This window comes from Spermophilus citellus (genome assembly GCF_964194105.1).
Source record: "Spermophilus citellus genome assembly, chromosome: 3".
Taxonomy (NCBI): Eukaryota; Metazoa; Chordata; class Mammalia; order Rodentia; family Sciuridae; genus Spermophilus; species Spermophilus citellus.
The window spans coordinates 20,605,226-20,629,654 of record NC_138184.1 but is presented as its reverse complement, the minus strand read 5'-3'; the positions used below and the strand labels follow the sequence as shown (position 1 = coordinate 20,629,654).

General features: G+C 36.0%; 2 protein-coding genes across 5 annotated transcripts in view; both read left to right on the top strand.

The window, feature by feature from the left end:
• Positions 1–7,479, top strand: part of TOPAZ1 (testis and ovary specific TOPAZ 1) — a gene marked incomplete at both ends in the record, with an annotated part of 69,662 nt that extends 62,183 nt beyond the window's left edge. The window contains 3 exons of the mRNA XM_081283223.1: positions 763–966; positions 3,760–3,943; positions 7,260–7,479. Coding sequence (XP_081139349.1) covers positions 763–966; positions 3,760–3,943; positions 7,260–7,479 — 608 coding nt within the window. The remainder of the gene's footprint in view (positions 1–762; positions 967–3,759; positions 3,944–7,259) is intronic.
• Positions 7,480–8,305: 826 nt separating this feature from the next.
• TCAIM (T cell activation inhibitor, mitochondrial) overlaps positions 8,306–24,429 on the top strand; it is a 35,484-nt gene continuing 19,360 nt past the window's right edge. For 2 of the 4 annotated variants that reach the window (XM_081288050.1, XM_081288052.1), the window contains exons 1-4: positions 8,306–8,552; positions 15,163–15,358; positions 18,054–18,189; positions 21,329–21,482. In XM_081288050.1, the coding sequence (XP_081144176.1) occupies positions 15,330–15,358; positions 18,054–18,189; positions 21,329–21,482 (319 nt within the window). In that variant the 5' untranslated portion in view covers positions 8,306–8,552; positions 15,163–15,329. The remainder of the gene's footprint in view (positions 8,553–15,162; positions 15,359–18,053; positions 18,190–21,328; positions 21,483–24,429) is intronic. The other 2 variants (XM_081288051.1, XM_081288053.1) reach the window with 2 other exon arrangements.

Below are 24,429 nucleotides of genomic sequence, written 5' to 3'. Positions count from 1 at the left end.
AGGAAAAGAGATTAATTTTCTGATAAAGCCTGGACCACTAAAAATTCGTTAAGTGCGGGCTGGGGATGTGGCTCAAGCGGTAGCGCGCTCGCCTGGCATGCGTGCGGCCCGGGTTCGATCCTCAGCACCACATACAAACAACGATGTTGTGTCCGCCGAGAACTAAAAAATAAATATTAAAAAATTCTCTCTCTCTCTCTCTCCTCTCTCACTCTCTCTTTAAAAAAAAAAAAAATTCGTTAAGTGATAAAGACAAAATCTAGCTCTTAGACCCAACAGAATAGAAGGGGGAAAATGTTGGGAAGTCTCCACAATAATTTCTCTTTCCTCTATGAATAACTAAAGGAATAGAAATACTAAAGGATTTTTTAAATTTAAGAGTGAATATTTTTTAGTTAATTATGTAGTTTTGGTCATGGGAAGTGTAAGGCTGAGCTGTAGTTTATGCAGAGGAATGAAGTCTTTCGAGACACCGCAGATACACATTCTCCTGTGGGGACCAAATACAGAGATGTTAATGCAACCTCTGAAACCTGTGTGCAGCTTCCTTTCATATTCTCCATTACAAAGGAAATGAAGCTTTGTTTCATCAAATGCGTTTTTATTTAAGAGAATATATAACATTGCATTTTAATGACTGTGTCTTCTGTAGTGGGTAAGAAAGGATCAAGGGGAGTCTGTGGGGATGGTGGGGGAAGAAGGGAGTAAGTTTGAGAGACTGAGATAGTTAAATTTCATTGTATCAATTTATTTTTATTTCAGAAAATATGGAGGTCTCACAGTATAGCCTTCTTTTTAATAAACTTCTAGATGCCTGTATAGAAAGCAACAGTCTTGGCATGTCATCCTCTGTAGCAGAATTCATGATTTCAAAGAATATCCCTATTGATTTTTCCTTTCTTAGAAGATTGATTACTTCTTTGGGAAGGAGTTGTTTATGGCTTAAGGCCAGAACCCACTACAAAAGTAAGTTCCATTTAAAAAAAATTAATTTATACATTGGTTTTGAATTTTACTTTTTAACAAAGATCCATCTATAATATTTAATGCTAGACATTTAAATATATTCAAAGATAGTAGTCTGAACAGATGAGTGCTGTCTTTCAAAACCTGTTACTTCTCCTGTTTCCACTTAATCTTTTTTTTTTTTTCTTTGTACACTGGCAAGTCCACTAGAGGGTGAGCAAAGGAAATGAATGACAAAATGTGAAATTAGGTTGACATATCTTATAAATAATACAGGAGTAAAACAATATAGGGTAGAGTGAAAAAATTAAAGAATATCTTCATGGTTTACTTATGCCTGACATATCCCTGGTCGTTATAGCTTGGAATGTCCCATAGAAGGTCATATAGGAAGTAAAGAAGCTGCCATGTCGATGGAACATGCTACATAAGTTTTTTGCGTGACTTCTAGTAATAAAACTTTGTTAGTCTATTTATAGCTGTTTCTCTCTAATAGGTAAGCCTAGACAACTAGTACTTTCTCTAGTCTCAGTCACCTCAAAGGTACTTTTACTAGAAAGTAATTTCATTTAGGATCTAAATCTGAAATTTTTCCTGCCTTCATGAACTAATTTGTCTTAAATTTCTATCTCTACCACTGTCGTGTGTATAACATTTGTATAATATATATAATCATTTGTGTACCCATGATTTGTCTTCCTGTGCCAGATGTACCAAACATCCTAGCCACACTATCTGGGAATTGGAACTCTTTTTCATTCTTATGAAAAACATTCACTTTATGATCACTTTAGCACGTGGTAACTTTTTTCTCCAGAGAAATGGTAAAGAAAATATTAGGTGCATTTCAGGTAGTATGATTTTTACTTCAGTTACATACATACACATGTGTGTGCTGAGCCATTTTGTAGTATGTATTAAACAAAAAGTTTGAAAACAATATATTTTAAAAGGTGATCAGAAATTTAGAGGAGAGCTAGAATTGTTTGTTCATAAAACTTCATTGTAATTTTGTGGTCATGTTTCAGCTCTTTATACTGTTTCCCTGAAGATTGCTAGAACCCCACTCCCCTCACACACTACTCACACGCACACACACGTACTATATGCAAAACTTCGTGATTTTAGTTTTTATAATTGAAGTTACTGGGGTAATTTATTTTTAAATAACTAATTCTGAAACTTGGGAAATGCTGTCAGAAGGTATTTATATGCCATAGAACCAAAATATAAATCTGGAATCATTTAAATGTGACTCCTATAAATCTGTTTTTAGTTGGAAATAAAATTTTGTATTAAAGCAATTAAGCTTAATTATTCTTAAATGTTATTAATAGCTTTATTGAGGTATTATTCAATTACCATGCAATTCACCACTTAAGTATACAAATCAATGGTTTTTAGTGTGGAGATGTACAACAAATACCACAACCAAGTTTAGAATATTTTCATCACTCCAAAAACAAACTCCATATCCATTAGCAGTTATTCATTATTCCCCTGCCTTCTGTACTTTCATCCATAATAAAAATTACTTGTAAAGTTTTTTTAGTCATATGTTAAAGCAGTTAGTGTCTACATATAATTCAGTACCTTTCTTATTAGCACTTTTATTTTACCTAATTACACCTATGCCTTATTTCGTATGCAGTGTAACTTCCGAGACTTTGCAAGAAAGGTGAGGAAGTATAGAATCTTCTTGGTTTTTCAAAAACATACTTGAAAACCAAGTAAGTAATTTATAGGCATCAATTAGTCCTCCAGACACTTCAGTGTTGATATATTAAACACAATGGGATCATCCTTTGGATTTACCTTCAGACATAGCTTAACATTTGCAAAAAAAAAAAAAAAATTTAATGACTTACAGTCACATCAATAAATGGGAGTAATTGTACCTCATGTCAAAGGTAGTAAATTGGCAGATTAAAATGAGACAACACCTATGTATTTAACACAGGTAACAGGCACATAGTAGTTTCACAAAGTTTAGTAAATCATCATCCATATTAGCTTGAAAAAACTTAAAGCATAAACAACTTTTAATTATTTAAAATTTAATTGTTTAAATTTTAATTTGAATGGATTTTGGTAAAATATAACAATATTGCCTATATACAGTTTGGATGTCCTAGGAGTTTTAAAGGGATTTTCCCCCATTTAACACTTCTAATAACCCCCTAAAAATAAGTTTCAAAGTTCAATCTCCTTGAAAAGTTATTTTAGAACATGAATTGATGAATATAGTAATATCACACCTAGTGCTATAGAATGAAAATATATTTTAATCTAGTGCTTAGCACAATGTAAGACATAGTAAGAAACAGTAATGTATAAACTGTAATGACTCTGTAAGTTAATTAAAAATATTTGATAACAAGCAAAAACTTAATGTTATAATTCATGTTTTAGATTCATAATTCAAAATAGGCAATATCTATAAATACACTAAAACCAGATGTCATTGGAAAAAAAAATCCTAAGGAACTATTCTGGTGTTTTTGTTTTTTGTTTTTTTGAAATTATGTTGTAATTGGCTTAAAATGATACCTGCCACAAAAACGTCATTTTTCAGATAGTCTTATATTTCCCACTTTATATCTAATGTTTCAAAAGTATTTTATAAAGAATAATGTCAAGTGTACTAAGAAACTCACTACCATATAACTTGTGTAGTAAATCTAATGTGAAGAATTATTCTATCATAATGTAATTGTCACCTATGGATATTTCAGATGTCTAGGTCTTTACTTATGGGAGCTTTAGTAAAGTTTGACCTGTTTGATTTTTCAGGTGCTGTTTCATTAGGTTGCTATCCACCACTGGAGGGAAATTTATACCGAAAACTTCTATTGATTCCTTCTTATTTATCTGAGATTGAAATGCTTTTAGCTATTGAAATCTTCCTGGTATCTAATGCTAGTAGTATTCAGAGTCCTGGAACGTCCACACAGATGTTACAGATAGTTTTGAAAAGGTTGGTTGATGAAACTAACTACATTCTGAAAGCAGATTATGGGTTCCCATATGTGTCCTACATTACAAATGTTTTTTGTACTTGTATATTTTTATTTTTACATATACTCTGTAGATAGATATATAAACATATGTGTATTACAAAATTTGCTAATATTTAAGAAAGCATAGGATTTATTTGAGACTTAAAACTAAACAAGTTAAGGGGCTGGGCATGTAACTCAGCAGTAGGGTACATGGTTAAGATGCTCAAAGCCTTGGTTTCAATCCCCAGCACCACCAAAATAAAAGTTAGTAGCATTCAAACACTTCAAGTAACTTCGAAGCTGTTAGATTTGAAAAAGATCGATCTTCAGATACCCACTTTTCCTATAATTGTACCTATTTGTTTAGAAATTGTAATTGTTTAGAGATTGGTACCTAAAAGTTCTTCTTGGTAACCCGAAAGATGTAAAAACCAGGTCTAAGCCAGGTGCAATGGCACACACCTATAATCCAGCCCCAGGAACTAAGGACCTTGCTAAGTTGCTTAGGGCCTTACTATCTCAAAATAAAAAATTTTAAAAAGGGCTGGGGATGTTGCTCAGTGGTTAAGGCACCCTGGGTTCAATCCCTGGTACCAAAGGGGAGTGGGGGAACCCACAGGTCTAAAAGGGAAATATGTGATATTTTACTTGGTTCAGTCAAGAATGCTACTGAAAATGAAGCCATCAGCCTAGTTTCCATATTTTAAAATGTTTTATATATGCATAGATATTATAATATAGGTGTTAGACTAGAGTGACACTTTAACGTCCCCTGAATTTAGACTTATACCACTGATTTCTTGCTTGCCTAACCCAGGAAACCTGAAACATAAGGATCTCACAGGACTCCTATTTTAGAGTTTCTTGACAAGAATTTTGCTTCAGTTTATTGATGTAATGAATCAGATCCTCAGATTGAATACTATTGCATAGTTTTCTATTGCATAACAAATAACCTAAAATCTAGTGACCTAAAATAGCAAATATTATCTTTGTTTTTGTGAGTCAGAAATTTCAGAACAGTTTAGCTGGATGGTTCAAGCTCAGCATCTTTTACGAGACTCAGAATTTTTCATGTAATTGGAGTCAGAATGTCAGGAGCTGTAGTCTTCTACATGATGCCTTGACTGCATCTAGACATTGCCTTTCCTAGTTGAATCTCTTGATTGCCTATTGTCCAAAAGCCTCAGTTCAACACATGAGCATTTCCATAGGTTGCTTGAGTAAAAGGAGAAAACTGCAAGGCCTTTTGTGACCTGTATCAAGCAAGAACTGTGAATGGTGTCAGATTTTACCCTATCTTTAAGTTACAAGTTAGCATGCCACAGTTTCCTGAGACAAGAGTACTTTATTGTGGTGCAGGGAACAGCATGACTATCTGCATATTTATATTATTCATTCTCATTCCTAAATCCACAAATGGACCTTTGTGTATTACCTGCAGATGCACTGGATTCTGTTACAGGAGAGGAGTCCTAAGCTTAAGAGAATCCAAATCTTTTATAATGGGAAATAGCATGCCTACTTTTTGTTCTGCAGGGAGATACTATCTCCATCTTCTACGGCTGTAAATAAACATGCCTTTTTCTCCTGAAGGAGAAATTATCCTGACTTTCAAGATTGTTCCAAATTTCAGAGATGTTTATATATAATGAACAAAGGATAGTTGGTGCCTTTCAAAAAAACTTCCCAAATTTCAGGATACCATGGAAAATTGTCATCCCAACAACCTAGTAACCAAAGTGACAGTGAACAACTTTGGATTTCTTCTGTTAATTATAGAAGTCATTTAGTCTAGCTCACTAGAAAGAAAATAATTTCAGCTCCACCTTTTTTTTAAAACCCACTAAAATTAGCACCCCCTCACACACACTTTTTTTTTTTTTAATAGCTTTGTTTTCTGATGATTTCCTTTTTTAACCACTGTGAACTATAGTGCCTGAGGCAACTGGGCTTCCCATCATCTTAATGAGGGCTTGATTTTTCTGGTAGCATTCCATTCCTCACACATGCTGTCTATTTTCTCACTGTTGAATTTGGGGAGTATTTGTGGCCCTAGAGCATAACTAGTGACATCCATAGAACTTGATTTCTTTTTTATCCAAGCTGAGTATGTTTTCTCTTATTATTATCATGCTGATCTCTGCCTTATAATATTAACTCTTCTGAGAGAAAATATTACTCATCTTTTGTTTTTCAAAACACTACACATGGGCTGGGGATGTGGCTCAAGCGGTAGCGCGCTCGCCTGGCATGCGTGCGGCCTGGGTTCGATCCTCAGCACCACATACAAACAAAGATGTTGTATCTGCCGAGAACTAAAAAATAAATATTAAACATTCTTTCTCTCTCTCTCTCTCTCTCTCTCTCTCTCTCTCTCTCTCTCTCTCTCTCTCTCTCTCCTCTCTCACTCTCTCTTAAAAAAAAAAAAAAAAAAAAACAAAACACTACACATATTTGGCATATGCTCAGTCTACCAGAGCACCACTTGCTAAGCTAGAAGGCACTTGGCCACTTTTTCCTCTCTTTGACCATTGGCTCCTGTTTCAAGTGCTAATATAACACCTACATCTCTATTTTAAATACTTCCCATCCTATATCCCAGAGGAAAAAGTGCCCTAAAGAATGAATTTTACACAAGCACCCACAGTCACAACTGATAGCAGAGAGCTGGTAGAAAATGTATTTATTAGAAAAGTAAATTCTAGCACTTACTTTCTTCAGTCCTGACTTGTTACTTCATTAAATTAAGATATACAGCAATACAGTTCGATACCAAATATTAGCCACTATTATTTGCTTTCAACTAACAATAGTCAATATCAAGATAAAATTAACATGCAGTTGTCAGTAATGCAAAACTTCATTCCATTTAATATTCTTTCATGCATTATAGTGAATAGTTATACAGTCATTAACTTTGCAAATACAAAGTGATAGGTAATTATGTTTTAGATCAGTATTTTACAAGTCATCAGTTGCTGCCTAGTTTGTGATGCAATCATTTTAGGGTGTTGCCACCATCATTGTTAAAATTGAAAGACAATATAAAATGTACATCATCAGAGTAACTATTTTATGAGATTTCTCGTTTTTTATGAAATTTTTATATTACTGGGTCAAAATTTACAATACCTTTCTTCCCATGCATGGGTCATTGTCTGAAAGATACTTCTAAAACAATAAAGTGAAAGGAGTGTCATGGCTTAGTACCAATATAAATGAAGCTTTTCAAGAAACCATATTGTTGCTTTTTAGAATTTCTGACTTTGTGAGATATTCCCTTTATAGATGTGAAGACAACAAGCCTCGGAGCAAGGATGATTATCAAGCTGCAGTGGAAAGGTTAATTATGGCTGCTCGAATATCAGATCCAAAGCTTTTCATTAAGCACATGACTGTCAATGTTAATAAGGAACAGGTTTATAGTTTGGAACATTGTTCTGCCCTGAAATGGTTGAAAGAGAATATGAAATGGGCTGGAAAGGTTTGGCTTTTCAGTAACCATTAGTTAATAAAGGCTTTTTTTTTTTAAGTTCAAGTAATCATTGTTGAAAATAAAAAGCAATAAAAATAAAGTTTTCACTTTTGAGTTTTTGTACTTTTTTTAAATTATAGCAAGTTAACTGTTTTCAAGCAGTAAAAGTTTGTACTGATATATGTAATTTGTAATAGTTTTATCCACACTGAAAGTGACCTTTCAAATTAATTTAGAAGAACTTCGGTGTGGTAAATCCCCATTTTTTTCACTGTGAAAAAAATCACTGAATACTGTGCACCATTTAATAAAAAGGAACATTGCAAGCAGGTAACAAGTGTTCAGAAAAACTTTGAAGTTTTTCTGTAAGGGTATGAAAGGGATTAGTGTGTCCTCAGTTCAGTCTAAGCTAACCTACAACTAATCTTTGCAAATGGTAAAATAATATTAAAGCGACTTGAACACAACTTTCAAGGTACCTTCTGAATTTAAAGGCATGCTTCCTGAAGTTTTCCTTTGGTGCATCTTAGAATACTGCTTTTTGAATGTTTGTATTTTGTTACATTAGTAACAAATACGAGAACTATCCAAACCACTTTGGAAGTTAAAACTTCTTTTCCGAAGACAGCTTCAAAATCTGCAGCGTATTCGCCAACATAATAGCCCTCATTTTTAATCTGGTGCTTAAAACCATAAATTGATATCATTTAGAGAGGAAAAAAATGAATAAAGAACAAGATGTGACCGTGACGGGGGCTGGAGCGCGAAACCTTCAGGGAGTCCCCAGAGTGCGTAGATTGCGGCATCCCTCGCCAAGCGGCAGGGCGGGGCGGAGCGGCGCTGCGCATGCGTGCCCCGCCCCCCAGCGCGCGCCCAGTTTGCCCTTCGTGGTTCCCGGCCCTCGGGCCAGACCACCTCCTGCCGGCTAGCCACCCGTCTCCCTGCGGCCTAGTCCCGCACATTCCGGAGCGCTCTTCAGCGCCTCCTAACGCTCTCCGCGGAGCCCCCCGGGCGGCCGGTAAGAAGGCAGGGAAGCAGAGGGCTGTGGCGCCGACGTGAGCGCGGCGGGGCGCCCCGATGCTCGGCCCGCGCGCAGGCGCGTTGGGGTAAGGCTGCTTGACCTGCACCCGGCCGCGTGCGGGCGCTCGGGGATACGGCGGCGCGCGGCCTATTGGCTCCTTGGTTGGCGTGGGCGGTGGCTCCCCGCGAGCGCGCGCTCGCACAGCTCGGCCTCCTGGAACGCCCATGCTGTGAGGAGCTTGGGCCGAGTCCCTGATCGTAGGTCGGTCCCTTCCGAGGAGAAAGCGGAGGCAGAGCTCGCACCACCTCAGCTTGGGCTTTGAACTTTTAAAGCTCGTCCGGGGCCCGGGTATCTATATGTGCTTCATCTTTCCTTGGAAGGAGAACACAGAGACTTTAGGCTTCATTGTTTCCGACTTAAGATTTACCAAAGTGTTTGTCTTACTGCAAATTGTTACGACATAATTTCATAGCAAGGGATTTAGAAAAGAGCCAGATGGAGCAAACTGCTTTCAAAAAAAAAAACCTTACAAGATGGTTACTAAGGGAAGTCACAGTTTAAATGAGAGTAACCTAAGGTTAACTGTTAAATAAGTTACTTTAAAATGAAAATTGTCCCAAGAGGTCAAAGCTCAGTCCTGGGACCTCCACTTGGCAAACACTGTTAATTGTTGTTTCTGTATCTGGCGAAAGTAATCTAAGTAAGAGTTTTTCTTACACTGCCCCATAATTTGGATTTTTCACCAATTATCTTTCCAATAAATTTGGTTTGGAATTGCACAGACACTAAGTGATCTGTAAATGGATTGTTTCCCATCTTCCAGTCCCCATATAGGGAGGACACCCATCTCCTTGAACATGACTTTCCAGAGCGCCCCTGCTCTTAGGTGTAGACCTGGCCGTTTCCTATTTTACCCTGTGCATATCTGTATCCTTACATTTACTGTATTGTTTTATGATCATCTGCCTGTGTGTCTGTTTTTCCACTTCTTCCCTCTTGTATACTTAAGATTTTTGGGAGCTGGAATTGTCTTGATTTGGGGTTTTTTTGTTGTTTTTATTTTAATTGTAGATGGACACCTTTATTTTATTTATGTTTTATGTGGTGCTGAAGATCAAACCCACTGCCTCACACATACTAGGCAAGCACTTTACCACTGAGCCACAAACCCAGCCCTGTCTTGATTTTTTCCCCCTATTCCCAGAACTTTACACAGGACGCACATGAGCCTTGGGTGGGTGCTTCTTGGACCCAGAATGCCTCCCAAGTCTGGTAAGACAGCCTAACTTCTTTGGTTGTTTTGTAGCATGCCTAAGGCCTTTTCCAAATGGAAGGCTATCCGGTTAAGTGAAATATGGACAGGAACCACTTGCATTAAGAGTTTAAAGACAAGAAGCCTACAATTGATGTGGATGCCCCAAGCTTTCACAGCTCACTTTACTACATAGGAGAGCACCCAAGTACTCTAGCAGTGTATCTTCAGCTGATAGTAACATGACTTTCTGTGTAGCTGGTTCTATAAGGGAAGAAAACATGAGATCTGAATCTTCTACCATTCTCGGCAGTATGTCTTTCAACATAGATTAAAAGGTTGGTGTTCTCATCATCAGACAGACCTCTTCTGATTTAGTTTTTCCAGGGCCTGCTTATTTATGCCTGAAGCGGTACAGTTGGGTTCTTGGTCTTGCAAGGTTAAGACTAAGAGCTGTGTCACACACAAAGGCAAGCAGCCATGCCTCACAGCCTGCTGGACTCTTTCATTGTCTCCACTTAGAATTTTATTTTTAAAAATCTCAAAAAGTAAATAAGCTATACAGGGAACAAGGAACTGGTTCAAGAACAATTTTAAAATTACTTGATTGGCATATGATTGTGCATCTAAAGATCTTTCCCTGTGTTTGTATTAGGAATTTTTTTTATTTATGTTTTTGGTTGTAGTTGGACACAATACCTTTATTTTATTTTTTATTTTATTTATTTATTTAATGTGATGCTAAAGATGGAACCCAGGGCCTCGCACATGCTAGGCAAGCACTCTACCGCTGAGCTACAATCCCAACCCTGTATTAGGTATTTTTAGTGAATTAAAGTTTAAAAGCTTTCTAACAGACACCTCAGAATCCTCTGAGAACCTAAAGCAACAGTTGTCAGACTGAGCATGTATCAGAGTACCCTGAGAGTGTGTCTTGGCAGAGATCTCTGGATCCTATCCAGTTTCTGGTTCTGGAAAGCTGGGGTGGGGTCTAATAATCTGCATTTCTGACAAGTTCCTGGTGATGCTGTTTTTGCTTTGAGACCTCGGCCCTTAAAGTTGTATTTTTTCTCTTCCTTTATCCTTTTCCCTTTTCCAAAACTGGAGCTAGATCAAATCACAGTTTCCCTGTCACTTAAGTCTTCAGAGCTTAAAGGAGAGTTTACAGGAAACATGTGATAGTTATTTCCCACTTACAGGTCTCCAAGGGAAAACATCCATTTCCATTCCAATTCTTAAAAAGAACCAAAAAATATACATTTAATTCTTCCCGTGATTTGTGTAGGAAATGTTTATGTTAAAACAATAATTTAAGTAGATGTCAGAATTATTAACTGAATATATATATGAATACATACACACACATATAATTTTCTCCTTTCTCAATATGATTGATGACATATTTCTATAGGAAGGTGTATGTGAAAAGGGAGAATTGCTGGAAGCAGCAAAAGAAGTTACATTCCCTCTCACTGTTCCACTGTCCTCCAAGGAACAGTGTTTTTAAAAATCAGTATTAATTTATAAAGAAGCAGTTCCCATACCACAACATTATCATACCCACATCAGTTTTCTTTTTTGAGGAGAAAAAAATACTATTTCTATCAAAACGAATGTTTTATTACTAAGCAGGCACTAATTTTGTCTTGAAATAGTAAACATAAACAATTAGCCATGTTTATTCTGATAGATTCAAAATAATTTTTCCTACTAAAAAGTTTGTAATACTTAAGTCAGTCATTTGTACTTAATGTACTTAGGACTTGTATTCAGGGGCTAGGGTTGTGGCTCAGTGGTAGAGCACTGGCCTAGCATGTGCAAGGCCCTGGTTCAATCCTCGGCACTACATCAAAAAATAAAATAAAGGTATTGTGTCTAACTACATCTAAAAAATAAATAAATAAAAAGACTTCTATGAAGTCTTAGCAAAATTACCTACTGCATTGTACATTTTAAGATTTTCAGACATTGATCATTTATTGTGATAATTCTGGGAGTTTTACAGTCCCAGAATTTGTCTTCAAATAAAATACTATAGTTAACTACATGTTCTATCTATATGTAAGCCCTCACTAAGTTGGAAAAAGACTTCTGCAATTTTTATATACCCTTAATTATATAATAATGATAGTTGCCACTTCTGTGAATTTTCTTAAGTTACTTAACAAATCCTGTGAAATAGTTAACCCCAACTTTCATACCTTATGTACTCCTGAAAACATGTACAAAAAATTAGATGTGGGATTCCATATCCAGAGTGTTAAACAATAATCATAATGTTCTAAATTATATATTTCCTTTTAAAATATCTCTAATGGTTATTTCTAGTATTTTGTATGTGTCTTTCAGCCATTTTTTTTCTTAAATACACAGTCTAAATGACTTTAGTCTTGTGAGCATCAGATAAAAGCATGATAGATATATCTGTTATTCTTTAATTTGTTTTATTCTTGTTCTTTATTGCTGGAACTAGAATTGTAATTTTCTGTTTTTTATAAAAACAAAAGTCATTAAGATATTCACTAATTTCCCTGACTAAACTAAACTCCAGTCTGGTAAACTATAGCATTGTGTTAATTCAGTAAATAAAAATTTTAATTCAGAATTAAAGGGCAGTTTGGAGTAATAGTGTAATATACAGGTGTTTCTGGCATACAGTCACACATGCGTTCTTGGAAAGCCTCACATCGTGAGAGATAATGCATTAGAGTAAGAGGGCTTATGCGGGGGGAGCTACACACCACTTAGAACTTACTGAATTTTACAAGAGCCTTAACAAAAATCATATTAAATCTAGTGTAGACCAGTTTCATCAAAACTAAAATTTCAATCTAGGAATAGCCTTAGTAATTATTTTTTTAAAAGACTTGGAAACATTCAGCTTTTTTATGTATACTAGCAAATTTCCTCATTGTTCAATACAGTGGAAACTGTAATAATACTTAAAGTAATACTTGTAGTAATGCTTTCATGAAGCCACAAAACACCTTTGCCTCCACCCCTCGTGCTAGGGATGAACCCAGGGCCTCACATAGTAGGCAAATACTCCAGTGCCAACATTGCTGCTGAAACCCAAAGAGGTAACTGCTTGGGGGTGGGGCTTCACTTTTTTTCTAAGAACTCTGCCTGTCCACAAAAGCTTTCTTTTTAATGGAGGAAATCCCCCATGATTTCATAAACTGAGATATCACTCAAGACAGTTAAACCCAGATTGCATTGTTACCGTCATAGGCCTAAATGCAGCTTTTGAATTGTTCAGTAATTTGGGCTTTTCAAGCAAATTTGGTTCACAGCAGAATTAAGCAGAAAGTAAACAGAATTCCCACTTATCTCCTGTCCCAAGACACACATAACCTCCCGCACTGCCCAAGTCCCACATTTGTTATAATCAGTGAACCTACACTGACACATGGTTATTACCCTAAGTCTGTACTATCGGGTTCTCTTTTGGTGGTGCACATACTAAGGATTTTGACAAATGTGATGAGTTTCTACCATTGTAGTATCATACAGAAGAGGTTCACAACCCTAAAAAGCCTCTGGGTCTTGTCTATTCATTCCTCCCTAACTCTGACTCCTGGCAAACCACTGGTCTATTATCTCCATACTTTTGCCTTTTCTGGAATGTCATATATTTGGAATTGTAGCCTTTCTAATTTGGGCCTTTTTTAAACTTACTAATATGCAGTTAGTTAAGTTTCTTCCATGTCTTTACGTGGCTCAATACCCTCTTTCTTTTTAGCCTGAATAACATTCCATTGTCTGAAAGTACCATAGTTTACCCATTTGCCTATATAAAGGACATATTTGTTGCTTTCAAACATTGGATAAAACTATTATCAACATCTGTGTGGGATTTTGTATAGATATGAGTTTCAGTTCATTTGGATAAATACTAAGGAATGCAATTGTTGGGTGGGATGGTAAGAGTATGTTTAGTTTGTAAGAAACTGCCAAGCTGTACTACTTTGCATTCCCATCAACAGAGAGTGTGCAGCTGTGAATGAGAGCTCCTGTGGCTCAAAGTCCCTGCCTGCACTGTTGTAGGTGCAGTACACTGTTGTCAGTGTAGTCAGTGTTGTAGATTTAGATCATTCTAATAGGTATGTGGTAATATCTCATTAGCGCTTTAATTTCCAGTTCCCTGATGACGTGTTAAACTTTTTTTCATATGATTTGCCATTGGTAAATCCTCTTGGTAAGGTGTCTGTTCAGGTTTTCGTCCATTTTTTAATTGGGTTGTTTACTTTCTTATTGTTGAGTTTTAAGAGGTTTTTTTTGTGTGTGTATTTTGGATACAGTCCAGTATCAGTTACATCTTTTATATGTGATACTTTGAATATATGGCTGTCGTCATCTTCTCTTTTCTTTTATATTTATTTTTTAGTTTTCGGTGGACACAACATCTTTATTTTATTTTTAGGTAGTGCTGAGGATCGAACCCAGCGCCCCGCGCATGCGAGCGCGCTACCGCTTGAGCCACATCCCCAGCCCTCGTCATCTTCTCTTGACTTTCATGGAGCAGAAGTTTTCCATTTTAATGATGTCTAGCTTGTCAGTTATACTTTCTTTCATGGGTGATGCCTTTGGTAGTCTATCTAAAAAATCATCTTCATACTCAAGGTCATCTAGATTTCCTCCTGTGTTATCTTCTGGGAATTTCATAGTTTTGCATTTTATATTTGGGTCCATGATACATTTTGAGTTAATTTTTATCGGGGGTATAAGTTCTGTGTCTAGTTTACTTTTTTTTTTTTTTTTTTTTTTTGGCATGTGGATATCCAATTGTTCCAATATCTTTTATTTAAAAGACTATCTTTGCTCCATTGTATTGCCTTTTTTCCTTTGAGAAATCAGTTGACTATATTTACATAGACCTATTTTGGGGTTCTCTTTTCTGTCCATGGGTCAGTTTGTTCTTTTGCCAGTACCACACTGTCTTGATTATTGTACCTTTAGAGTAAGTCTTGAAGTCAAGTAGTGTCAGTCTTTCCGACTTTATTCTCCTTCAACATTGAGTTGGCTACTCTGAATCTTTTGCTCTTCACATAAATTTTAGGTTCCATTTCTCTATATCCATAAAATAATTGAGATATATTGATTGGGATTACACTGAATCTATAGACAAAATTGAAAAGAATTGATATCTTGACAATATTGAGTCCTCTTATTCATGAACATGGGATGTCTCTCCATTTATTTATATCTTTGATTTCTTTTATCAGAGTTTTATAGTTTTATAGTATAATTTTATCCATATTTTATTAGACTAACCTAAATATTTCCTTTTGGGGGGTTGGTAACGTAAGTGGCAATGTGTTTTTAATTGCAAATTCCACTTGTTCATTTGTGGCTTCTGCTTAACTTTTTATTTTTTTTTTTTTTTTTTTAGTGAGAGAGGAGAGAGAGAGAGAGAGAGAGAATTTTAATATTTATTTTTTAGTTATCGGCAGACACAACATCTTTGTTTGTATGTGGTGCTGAGAATCGAACCCGGGCCACACGCATGCCAGGCGAGCGTGCTACCACTTGAGCCACATCCCCAGCCCCTGCTTAACTTTTTAAGCAGTTGATGGATGCCTGGAAGTTGACATACATATATATTCAGAAATGTTCTGCCACCTGAGACCTTGGAGGAGGTAAGCTTCATGGTCCAATTTATAGTTAACATTGGGGAAGAGGGGGGAATCTGTTACGCATTTGGTTAATTTCAAATTCTAAGGCTATTTTATGTTATAGTGGAAGGCAGGAACAAAAAAGGAAAACAAAGTTCACATGAACAGCCAAGTCCTCCAAGAGTCCACTCAGAGCAGAAAGTGAAAAAGAATGCTGTCTTTCAGAATATTACTGGGTGTAAAATTTTTTAAGAGAAAAAAAAAAGATCACCTTTCCCTTTAGCACAGTCACTTTATGATATTATATTTCAAATATGCAGAACATAGTGTTTTTTTCTTATTTTAGAGTTTAGAAGCGGAAATTCCTATTTATTTTGTGGTAATGGGAATTGACCCCAGGGCTGCCCTACCACTGAGCTACATCCTGAACCCTTTTAATTTTTTATTTTGAGACAGGGTAAAAAGTTGCCTAGGCTGGCCTCAAACTTGCAATCCTCCTGCCTCCCAAGTAGCTAGGATCAGAGACATGTACCCTGAAGAAATGACTATTTGTAATGAGAATATAAAAGGGAAGGTTCTAGGGGGAATGGGTACCATACCTCCTGGTACACAGTAGTATGTGGTAATTGTTAAATAAGCAAATACAACTTAGAAAGGTGGAAGTGGGTGGCAGGGAAGATTATTAGGGCTCTATAATTATGTAGAAGAAAGGGAAAAAAATGAGGAAGATCACTGGGGACATGACTGGGAGTTTCTGTAAGAATTGGAGATCACGTTGGAAAGATAGATTGGGCAGCTTCAAATACAGGACTAAGTAGTAGATTTTATTCTACAGAAATTATGGAAGCCTGCCTCAGTCTGGCTGGGCACAGAATCACGAGCCACTCAAGCAGGAACAAAACTTTATTTTTGAAAAAGCTGCCAATACTCCCTATGCGCCGGCAAGCCAAAAACCAGTCCACCCACTCGCGTCTACCTGAAGGGGGGCGGACCTCCCCCGGAATTCCCTCCTACTATCCTTCCCCAACCAATGGGAACTCTCCAGGAGTCCCGTAACATGAGTCCCGTAGCAGGCCAAGGTGAACAGCAGGAGTCCAATTTCCATATGAATGTAAATCTTAACATAATCATATCATCTCAATGGCTAGCTGGCGTCACCTTACAACCGAAAGTGCCATGCATCATATTATTTGCTTGTGGCTCCTAGCAGGAGCCATTATAGGTGTTTGTGTCAGGACTACAGTGAGTGGGTTTTAGGAAAGTTAACCTATTGGTGGCAGGCAGTGTGGTTAGGGAAAGAAACAGGAAAGTAGACTAATTGTGGTACCGTGCAGTCCGTTTCTGTGGTGATGCTAATTGGCCAGAGAAAGTGGAAAGAAGAAATTATTTCAAGGAACTATAAAGTGACAAGTTTCAAAGTAATTGAACATGGGTACGAGTAGTGAGGTAGCTTGGATTTTAGGCTTTGACAACATTAGGAAAGGAAAAAAATAACTCCTCCTTATTTAGATATGTAAAATTTAAGAGATTGGCAGAACCAAGTGTCCGTCATATACTTGGAAATGAGAACTACAGCTTAGAGGGGGAATAAGAAGAGTTGTCACTGTCATCTACTTAGATGAACTTATGTTGAGGACTTTAATCCTTGGCTTATTGTTTCCTTTACTTACTGTTCAAAGGCCTGTTGAAATACTTAATGTGGAACTTATACATTGACTTTATGAAAGGTTCAAATACATGCAAAAAACAAAAGGTAATCTGAAAATATGTTGGTAGTCTCCAGATTGTTGAAAAATCTCCAGAAAAGATTCTTTTCTTATTAAATAAGAATTTTAATAATTATTATACATTAAAATAATGTCTTATTTTAAAAAGTAAAACCTTAAAAAAAAAGATATAAAACCTTTCCAAAGACTCAGCACACCTACCATATCAGAAAGAATGTGTGCATAAAAGCTAGATCTTCTTTTTAGAACTTTTAGAATAGTAAAGGTAAATTATAACATTTAAAAATAGGTATAGCAAGACATGATGACACCTAGTCCAAGCTAATCAGGAGGCTGAGGCAAAAGGATCATTTGAGCTCAGCAATTGAAGGCCAGCCTGAGCAACATAGCAAGACCATGTCTCAAAAATGTTAACTAAAAGCAAAACAGGTTTCATGGCATGCTTTCCAAAAATTGCAGATAATTTCATTTGGACCTAAAAAATTTTCTTTTCTTTTAGTTGAGGAAAAACTATTATAAAAACATTCCAGGTGGATTATGCCAAGATTTCACAATTAGAATATTGTTATCCAGCTAAAATAATGTTATTAACACACTAGTAATTTTAAAATAAAAAGACGTCTTCCATCTCTTTATAAACATCGTAATTATCAAACTATTTTCATTATGGAGAAATTACACTATTGGATATTGAATTTTTTTTTTTTCTGAGGCAGAAAATTTACAAAGAAAATTATCATTTGCCATGAAACCAGTTAATATTTCAAAATGGACTAGGAAAGAGAAATTTTATTATTATTTAGTATTTCTCATATTGAATCAGAGGAATTTATTATAACCACTATTTCAGAACCCTAATAGATTTCAGAAAACCACAGGTTTCTATCTTGGTTCTCTGATATTTCCCATGTATAGTACTAACTTGACTATAACTGCACATGTTGGGGATATGAGTCTGTGCTCAGAGTAATCAGGCCACGTCTCTTTGAAAGGTTCTGTCTAGAAAAGATTCTCCCTCACTGGTTCCACTACTCAAGAGCTTTATCAGGAGCAGAAGCAGTCAATGCCTTGAGGCCTTTCTATTTTGCAGTCCACCCAGATTTCTTTGGACAGCATCCCCGAGAAAGGGTAAATCTTTATTTTTTAACCTGTTGTCTCTATTTGTTTATCTCTGACATTATATAATATAGAGAGTTCTGTAAATTTGGATTATTCTGTCATGGTGATATAATTAGTGCTTTGATCAAATTTGAAATATAGAAACTTGAAAATTAGTAAATTTTCAAATAAAATTAATAAAAAGTAAATACTGGAAACTGGAAAAATAATGATTGTTTTTTATGAAAATTGTCATTGTTCTTATACAGGCCATAAAGTTTCCATGTAAACTTTGGAGTATTAGTAGTCATATTTTCTTTTTTAAAATTTTATTTATTTTATTATTATTATTATTATTATTATTATTATTATTATTGGTACCAAGGATTGAACTCAGAGGCACTAGACCACTGAGCCATATCCTCAGCTCTAAATATTTTATTTAGAGACAGGGTCTCACTGAGTTGCTTACAGCCTTGCTTTTGCTGAGGCTGGCTTTGAACTCACGATCCTCCTGCCTCAGCCTCCCAAGCCACTGGGATTACAGGCATGCGCCACCACGCCGGCATAGTAGTCATATTTTCTGTACCAGTTCTTGGATTAAAATTGAGGATCTGAAATAAAACTTAAACCTCTATCATCATAGTCAGTCCTGTTTTTAAGGATGTTTCAAGGAATATTTTGCAGTGCCCTAGTAATTTTGCTTTAGGATTGCCTTCTTACAATTTCAGTTACTGTGTACAAATGGATAAGGAAAAACACATGATAAATTTAGGACAGTCAATATTTTTAACATTAGATAATAATAGAATTACAAAGCCAAATGCTTTGGAATTATTTTATTGGTTCCTTTCATCTTCATCAATATCAGTACCTGATTTAACTTGAAAAGGAACTTAAACTCTTGAAAATTAGTACTTTTTTTTTTTGACCTTTGCTATCTACAGTCAAAAATATACCAATTTTACTTATTTGCTCTAGGAAGATAATCCTTACTGATATTTCCAACATATGTTGACTACACAAAGTCACAAACTTTCAAAGTAATTATTAAATTGATTCAACAGAAAGTTATCTGTTACCTTGGGGAATTGTTAATAATTTAAAGTTTTTAAACCTGGAAGAAAAAAAAATGAACCTATTAATGATTGAGTGTTTTCCCTTACCTAAAATATCCTTAAATCACAGCCTCTGTGTGCTGTAAAGGATTAACTCAGTGAACTTGGGTTGCTTAAGCCCTGCACACTGCAAAGACCTGGCTTCAATGCTGGGAGATGAACCTTGAGCCTTTGGAATGTCCTACCTGATGAGAATGAACTATAGGATAAGACCATCTAACAGGAACTGTCAGCCATGCCACATAGTTTATGCTAACAGTGTGATTCATGGTAAATACATCTTTTCCTCATATAAGGCCCTGGGTCACATTATCAATTTGACTGCTGGGGTCTGCTAAAGACTGAAAAACTAAAGTTAGTAACATGGATACTACATAACTATATGACTGGCCCCCAGTTAAACCCTGGATACCAAGGCTTGAATGAGATTCCCTAACGGGCAGCACTTCTCATTTTTCGTGTGCATCACTGCTGGGGGACTAAGCATTGTCCGTAAATCTCCACTGAGAAAAAACATCTGGGAACTTGTCCTTGTGCCTTTTCCCTGGCTGATTTTAATTTGCCATCCTTCTGCTGTAATAACCGTAGTTGTGAACATAACTGCTCTTCTGAGTTCTGCAAATCCTTCTAGCAAATCACTGAATCTCAGTCTGATCTAGGGTTCCCTGACAATGTGCCTGGAGTTTAATTGCTCTTCTGACTTTACATTCTTACTCTTTTGCCTTGTATTTTTGAGTGCCTTCCCTGTGCAATCCTTTGCATAAGCTGCTCCCTCTGCCTGGGACATCCTTCCCCAGGGTATCCCTGATACGCTTGCCCTCTACCTTCTCACTGAAACATCACCTTTCAGTAAGGCTCTCCCAGGCTATTTAAAATTACTACCCCACATTGCCTCCTGCAGTCCTTTTCCTCCTTACACTGCAGTGCTTTTTCTCTTTTTAATTTTTTCTTTTCCGGGTATCCTATGTCCTTATTTACGAAGTTTATTGGTTTTTTTTATTTCCCCTACCCTTACTGAAATGCAGGCTTGATGCAGGAACTTGTTCTTACATACTCACCCAGTCTTCCCTTTTACAAGAAGCAGACCCAAGTCCCATTTGGTCATAGCATCAGGCTCAAGGTCCAGGATCTCACACTGATGCAGAGTTGTTGTTTTAAATCCTCGTTAACTAATCTTAAAATATGTAAAACATTTATAAATTTGAAAGGTCAAAATTAAATATAAAGCTCACTGAGAAGTCTCGTTTCCATTCTTATCTACTTTATTCCATTTCTCTTCACTTCCTATAGATAATCATTTTTGTTAATTTTAATGTTATTCTTACTTTGTTTCTTTTTTTTAATATCTTTTAGTTGTTGATAGACTTTTATTTTATTTATTTATATGTGGTGCTGAGAATTGAACCCAGTGCCTCACACATGCCAGGCAAGTGCGCTACCACTGAGCCCCAGCCCCAGCCCCTATTCTTCCTTTGTTTTTTGACAAAAATAGAAACATGTATCAAAAATAATTTGGAAGATTTCATCACACTAGCAAAAAATGTACCTGACTTATGGACTCTCATAGCTAAGAACATCATATTATAATAAATTCAACATATGAAAATAAACAATGATTACTTCTAATTTCCAATCACACTGTGTGCCTGGGAGGAGGCTTAGAGTAACAAGAAGCATGATTATTGATGCCATTCTTCTATAGAGCTGTTCCTTCACTAAAGCGCATTTCTTCTTTTCACATGACAGTATATGCTGGAAATCACTCCATAGCAGTTCATAGATATCTTCTACATCAACTTTGTCTTCGTCTTGATTCCCTAGTACTTCATTGATAAGAGCTCTATAGGGCTGGGAATGTGGCTTAGTGGTAGAGCACTTGCCCAGCATGTTCAAGTGTCTGGATTCAATCCCCATTGCACGAAGAAAAAGGAAAATCCCAATTTTTTAAACTAGATTATTAAATACCCTCAATAGTGTTTAAGAAGTTAGATACAGTTTCTCTTGTGTCCTTTATCTATTTTGTCTTAAATGCTATTCATACTTTTTTCCAGGAAGTCAATGAAAATTCTCTTAAGAGATTAAGTGTCTACTTAGAAAACCTCCAGAAACCAGGCTTCAAGTCTTTGAAACCAACTCCACTTACATTTTATGTAAGAGAAACAGACCAGAACCCCTCTGATGGCCAGGAACCCTTTAGTTCTCCCGGTACGTGGTCTTATTTCTAGTGTGTCCCTTGCAAACTGCATGCTACATATATTCATTAATTTTGACCTTGCTAAGGAATACCTTTGGATTGAAGCCTTGGTCATTGAAAAATAGTATCACTTAATTCATTGTTTTTCTAGAGTTAGATTCTATTCCTAACTGCATGTCTTTGGATAAGCCATTTTTTGTGTTGTTTTTTTTTTTTTAACTGTCTTGTCTGTAAAACTGAAGTACCTGTTTGTCTCCTTATTTCAGTGTTGTCTTAAGTGTTAAGCATGTCTATAACAATTTATACTTCTAAAAACTATAGTTTGTATTCTCTCATTTAGTGCCAACAGTACCTAAGAGGTTGATAGTATTTGCCCAGTTGTAACAGTAATGTTCAGTGACTTTCCCAAGACCCTAGAGATAGACTGTGACCTTGAATCCAGGTCTCTGAACTCCCACCTCATGCTGTTTTGAAAATCTAACCAACTGTAACACAGCCTTTTTCCCAGTACTTTTTGTCAAGGTTTTAGTTATGATCAGTAATTCTTCATTGGGGACAAATGTTTTGGTAGGTAAAAAGCTTTGAAGGCTTATCTTTTATCCGTGTGTGTGTGTGTGTGTGTGTGTGTGTGTGTGTGTTTGTGTGGAGAGAGAGAGAGATCTCCTTTGGCAATCCTTGAGGGAGTAACCTTATTTTTAGAATAAACTTAAAACCATTTGAAGATTTACTAAGAGCTTTTTGTGAGTAAAGGCTAAAACAATTAGAAAATGCATTATAATTTTTTTAAACAAACTATTATTTGTTTTGGGAACAGAATTTGGGAAGTCTTTTGAGACCTAGAATCTGTGTCTAACTCTACCAGTGATGAGCTGTGTGACTTTAAAACTTTGGGGTCTTCATTGATCAAGGTGAAGACCCCAGAGTGCTGTGTAGAGACCACTGGAGATCCCTCACTTCTGCCTAATGTTCAGGAGGCGCTCAGGACCTAGGGTGTAAAGGGAAGGGCTCCATCTAAAGATTGCCTGAGGAGAGTCTCAATGCTGATGATGGCTTCACACCTGGCCTTTTCAGGGACCAGAATTTCATGCTATATTTTCTCCAGTCTTTTCCTCTCCTATGGGAGATCAAGAATCACAAATTCCTTTTCTTGACAGTTCTCCATCTACCTCTGATTTAGAGTTTTACTTAAAATCACCCCTTGTTTGTCATTATCCAGAGGAAAAAAGTCAACTCATAGACCTTTTTTAAAGAAACAGCTGTGTTGAAGAATGCTGTAAATAATAATAAATAGTAACTGTATCATTTTAAGTGATACAATTCCATTTGAAAGTGTAAATAATCATTATTTGTTTAAACATTATAAATATGCCCTTCTTAGCTATGAGAGTCACCTGAGACATATTGTTTGCTAGTTTCAGACCAAGTGTTCATAGTGTTACTTAATGGATAGTGTTTTTATTATTAAACTTCAAGATTAGTCTAGGAATTTTCCAGGCTCAATAGCGCAAACCTTTAATCCCAGCTGCTTGGGAGGCTGAGGCAGGAGAATCAAAAGTGTGAGGCAAGCCTCAGCAACTTAGCAATACCCTATTTCAAAATGAAAAAAAAGGGCTGAGGTATAACTCAGCAGTAGATCACCCTAGGTTCAGTCCCCAGTACCTAAAAAAAAAAAAGGCTAGGAATTGAAGAAACATCATACTAATAACATCAGTATTCTTAGGTTTCTCCAAGAAAACAGATGAAATTAATAGAGGCAAATTATACCTTTTACAGTTCTTAAAATAGTGTCTCCAGTCTATTTGTATGTATCTAGGAGAGTCACTCTGAGGTCTACAACTCCTACTTGCCACTATCACCACTAGCTTAAATATTGAATATATATGTAGTTAAAGAATAAGCTGAGGGCTGGGGATGTGGCTCAAGTGGTAGCGCGCTCGCCTGGCATGCGTGCGGCCCGAGTTCGATCCTCAGCACCACATACCAACAAAGATGTTGTGTCCGCCGAGAACTAAAAAATAAATATTAAAAATTCTCTCTCTCTCTCTCTCTCTCTCTCTCTCTCTCTCTCTCACCTCTCACTCTATCTTTAAAAAAAAAAAAAAAAAAAAAAGAATAAGCTGAATTTGAAAGCTTAGAATGAAACTTAGCTCCACACAGCAAATTAAGGGCAAAGCTGATACTAGAGCTAATGTTCCCTTATTCCTAGCCCAGTGGTTTGATTTATAAACCATACTGTCTATTGATGATTCTTTAAAATATTGCTAGTACTCATTTTTTGCCTTTGCCTTTATGACACATATTGGCACTTTAACAAAGCCTTTAAACACATTTTTCTTTAACATTTTTATCCAATTGTAAAATTAAAATCAATTTTTTTCTTAGAATACTAAAAATCATTAATCAGCCTTTCATTGGTAATTAAGATGTTAGTAAGATAAAACATTTACTCTTGTTTTTTTATCACAGAAATTTTAAGAACCATTTTATATTATTAAGACATTGAAATTTTTAAAGGCCTAGTCATTTCTTCAGTTCCATATTTTCTTGATTGCCCATGACAAAATAAGGTTTATTGTTAAAATAAGTTTTATTTTAAGAACTTTCTGTGAATTAATGGTAAAACGAATCACTGTGGCCAGCTCTGACTATATAAAGATAAAAAATCTTCTACTTTCAGTTAAAGGTTGTTTTCAACTATTTATTAAACAAAATTAAGTTATTGAAAAACATTAAGAATGAGAGAAAACATAACATACATGACCAAAAGACAAAGTTAATATATAAAGAGTTCTTACAAATCAAAAAGAGAACACAGCAGATCATCATTAAAAAAAAAAAAAATGGGCAAAGTCAATGAAGAACAGCTCAGGAAATAATCCAAATATATAGACAATAAAAATGGTTAGCCTCCCATGTACATATATTATATCAAAATACATTCTGCCATGTATAACTAAA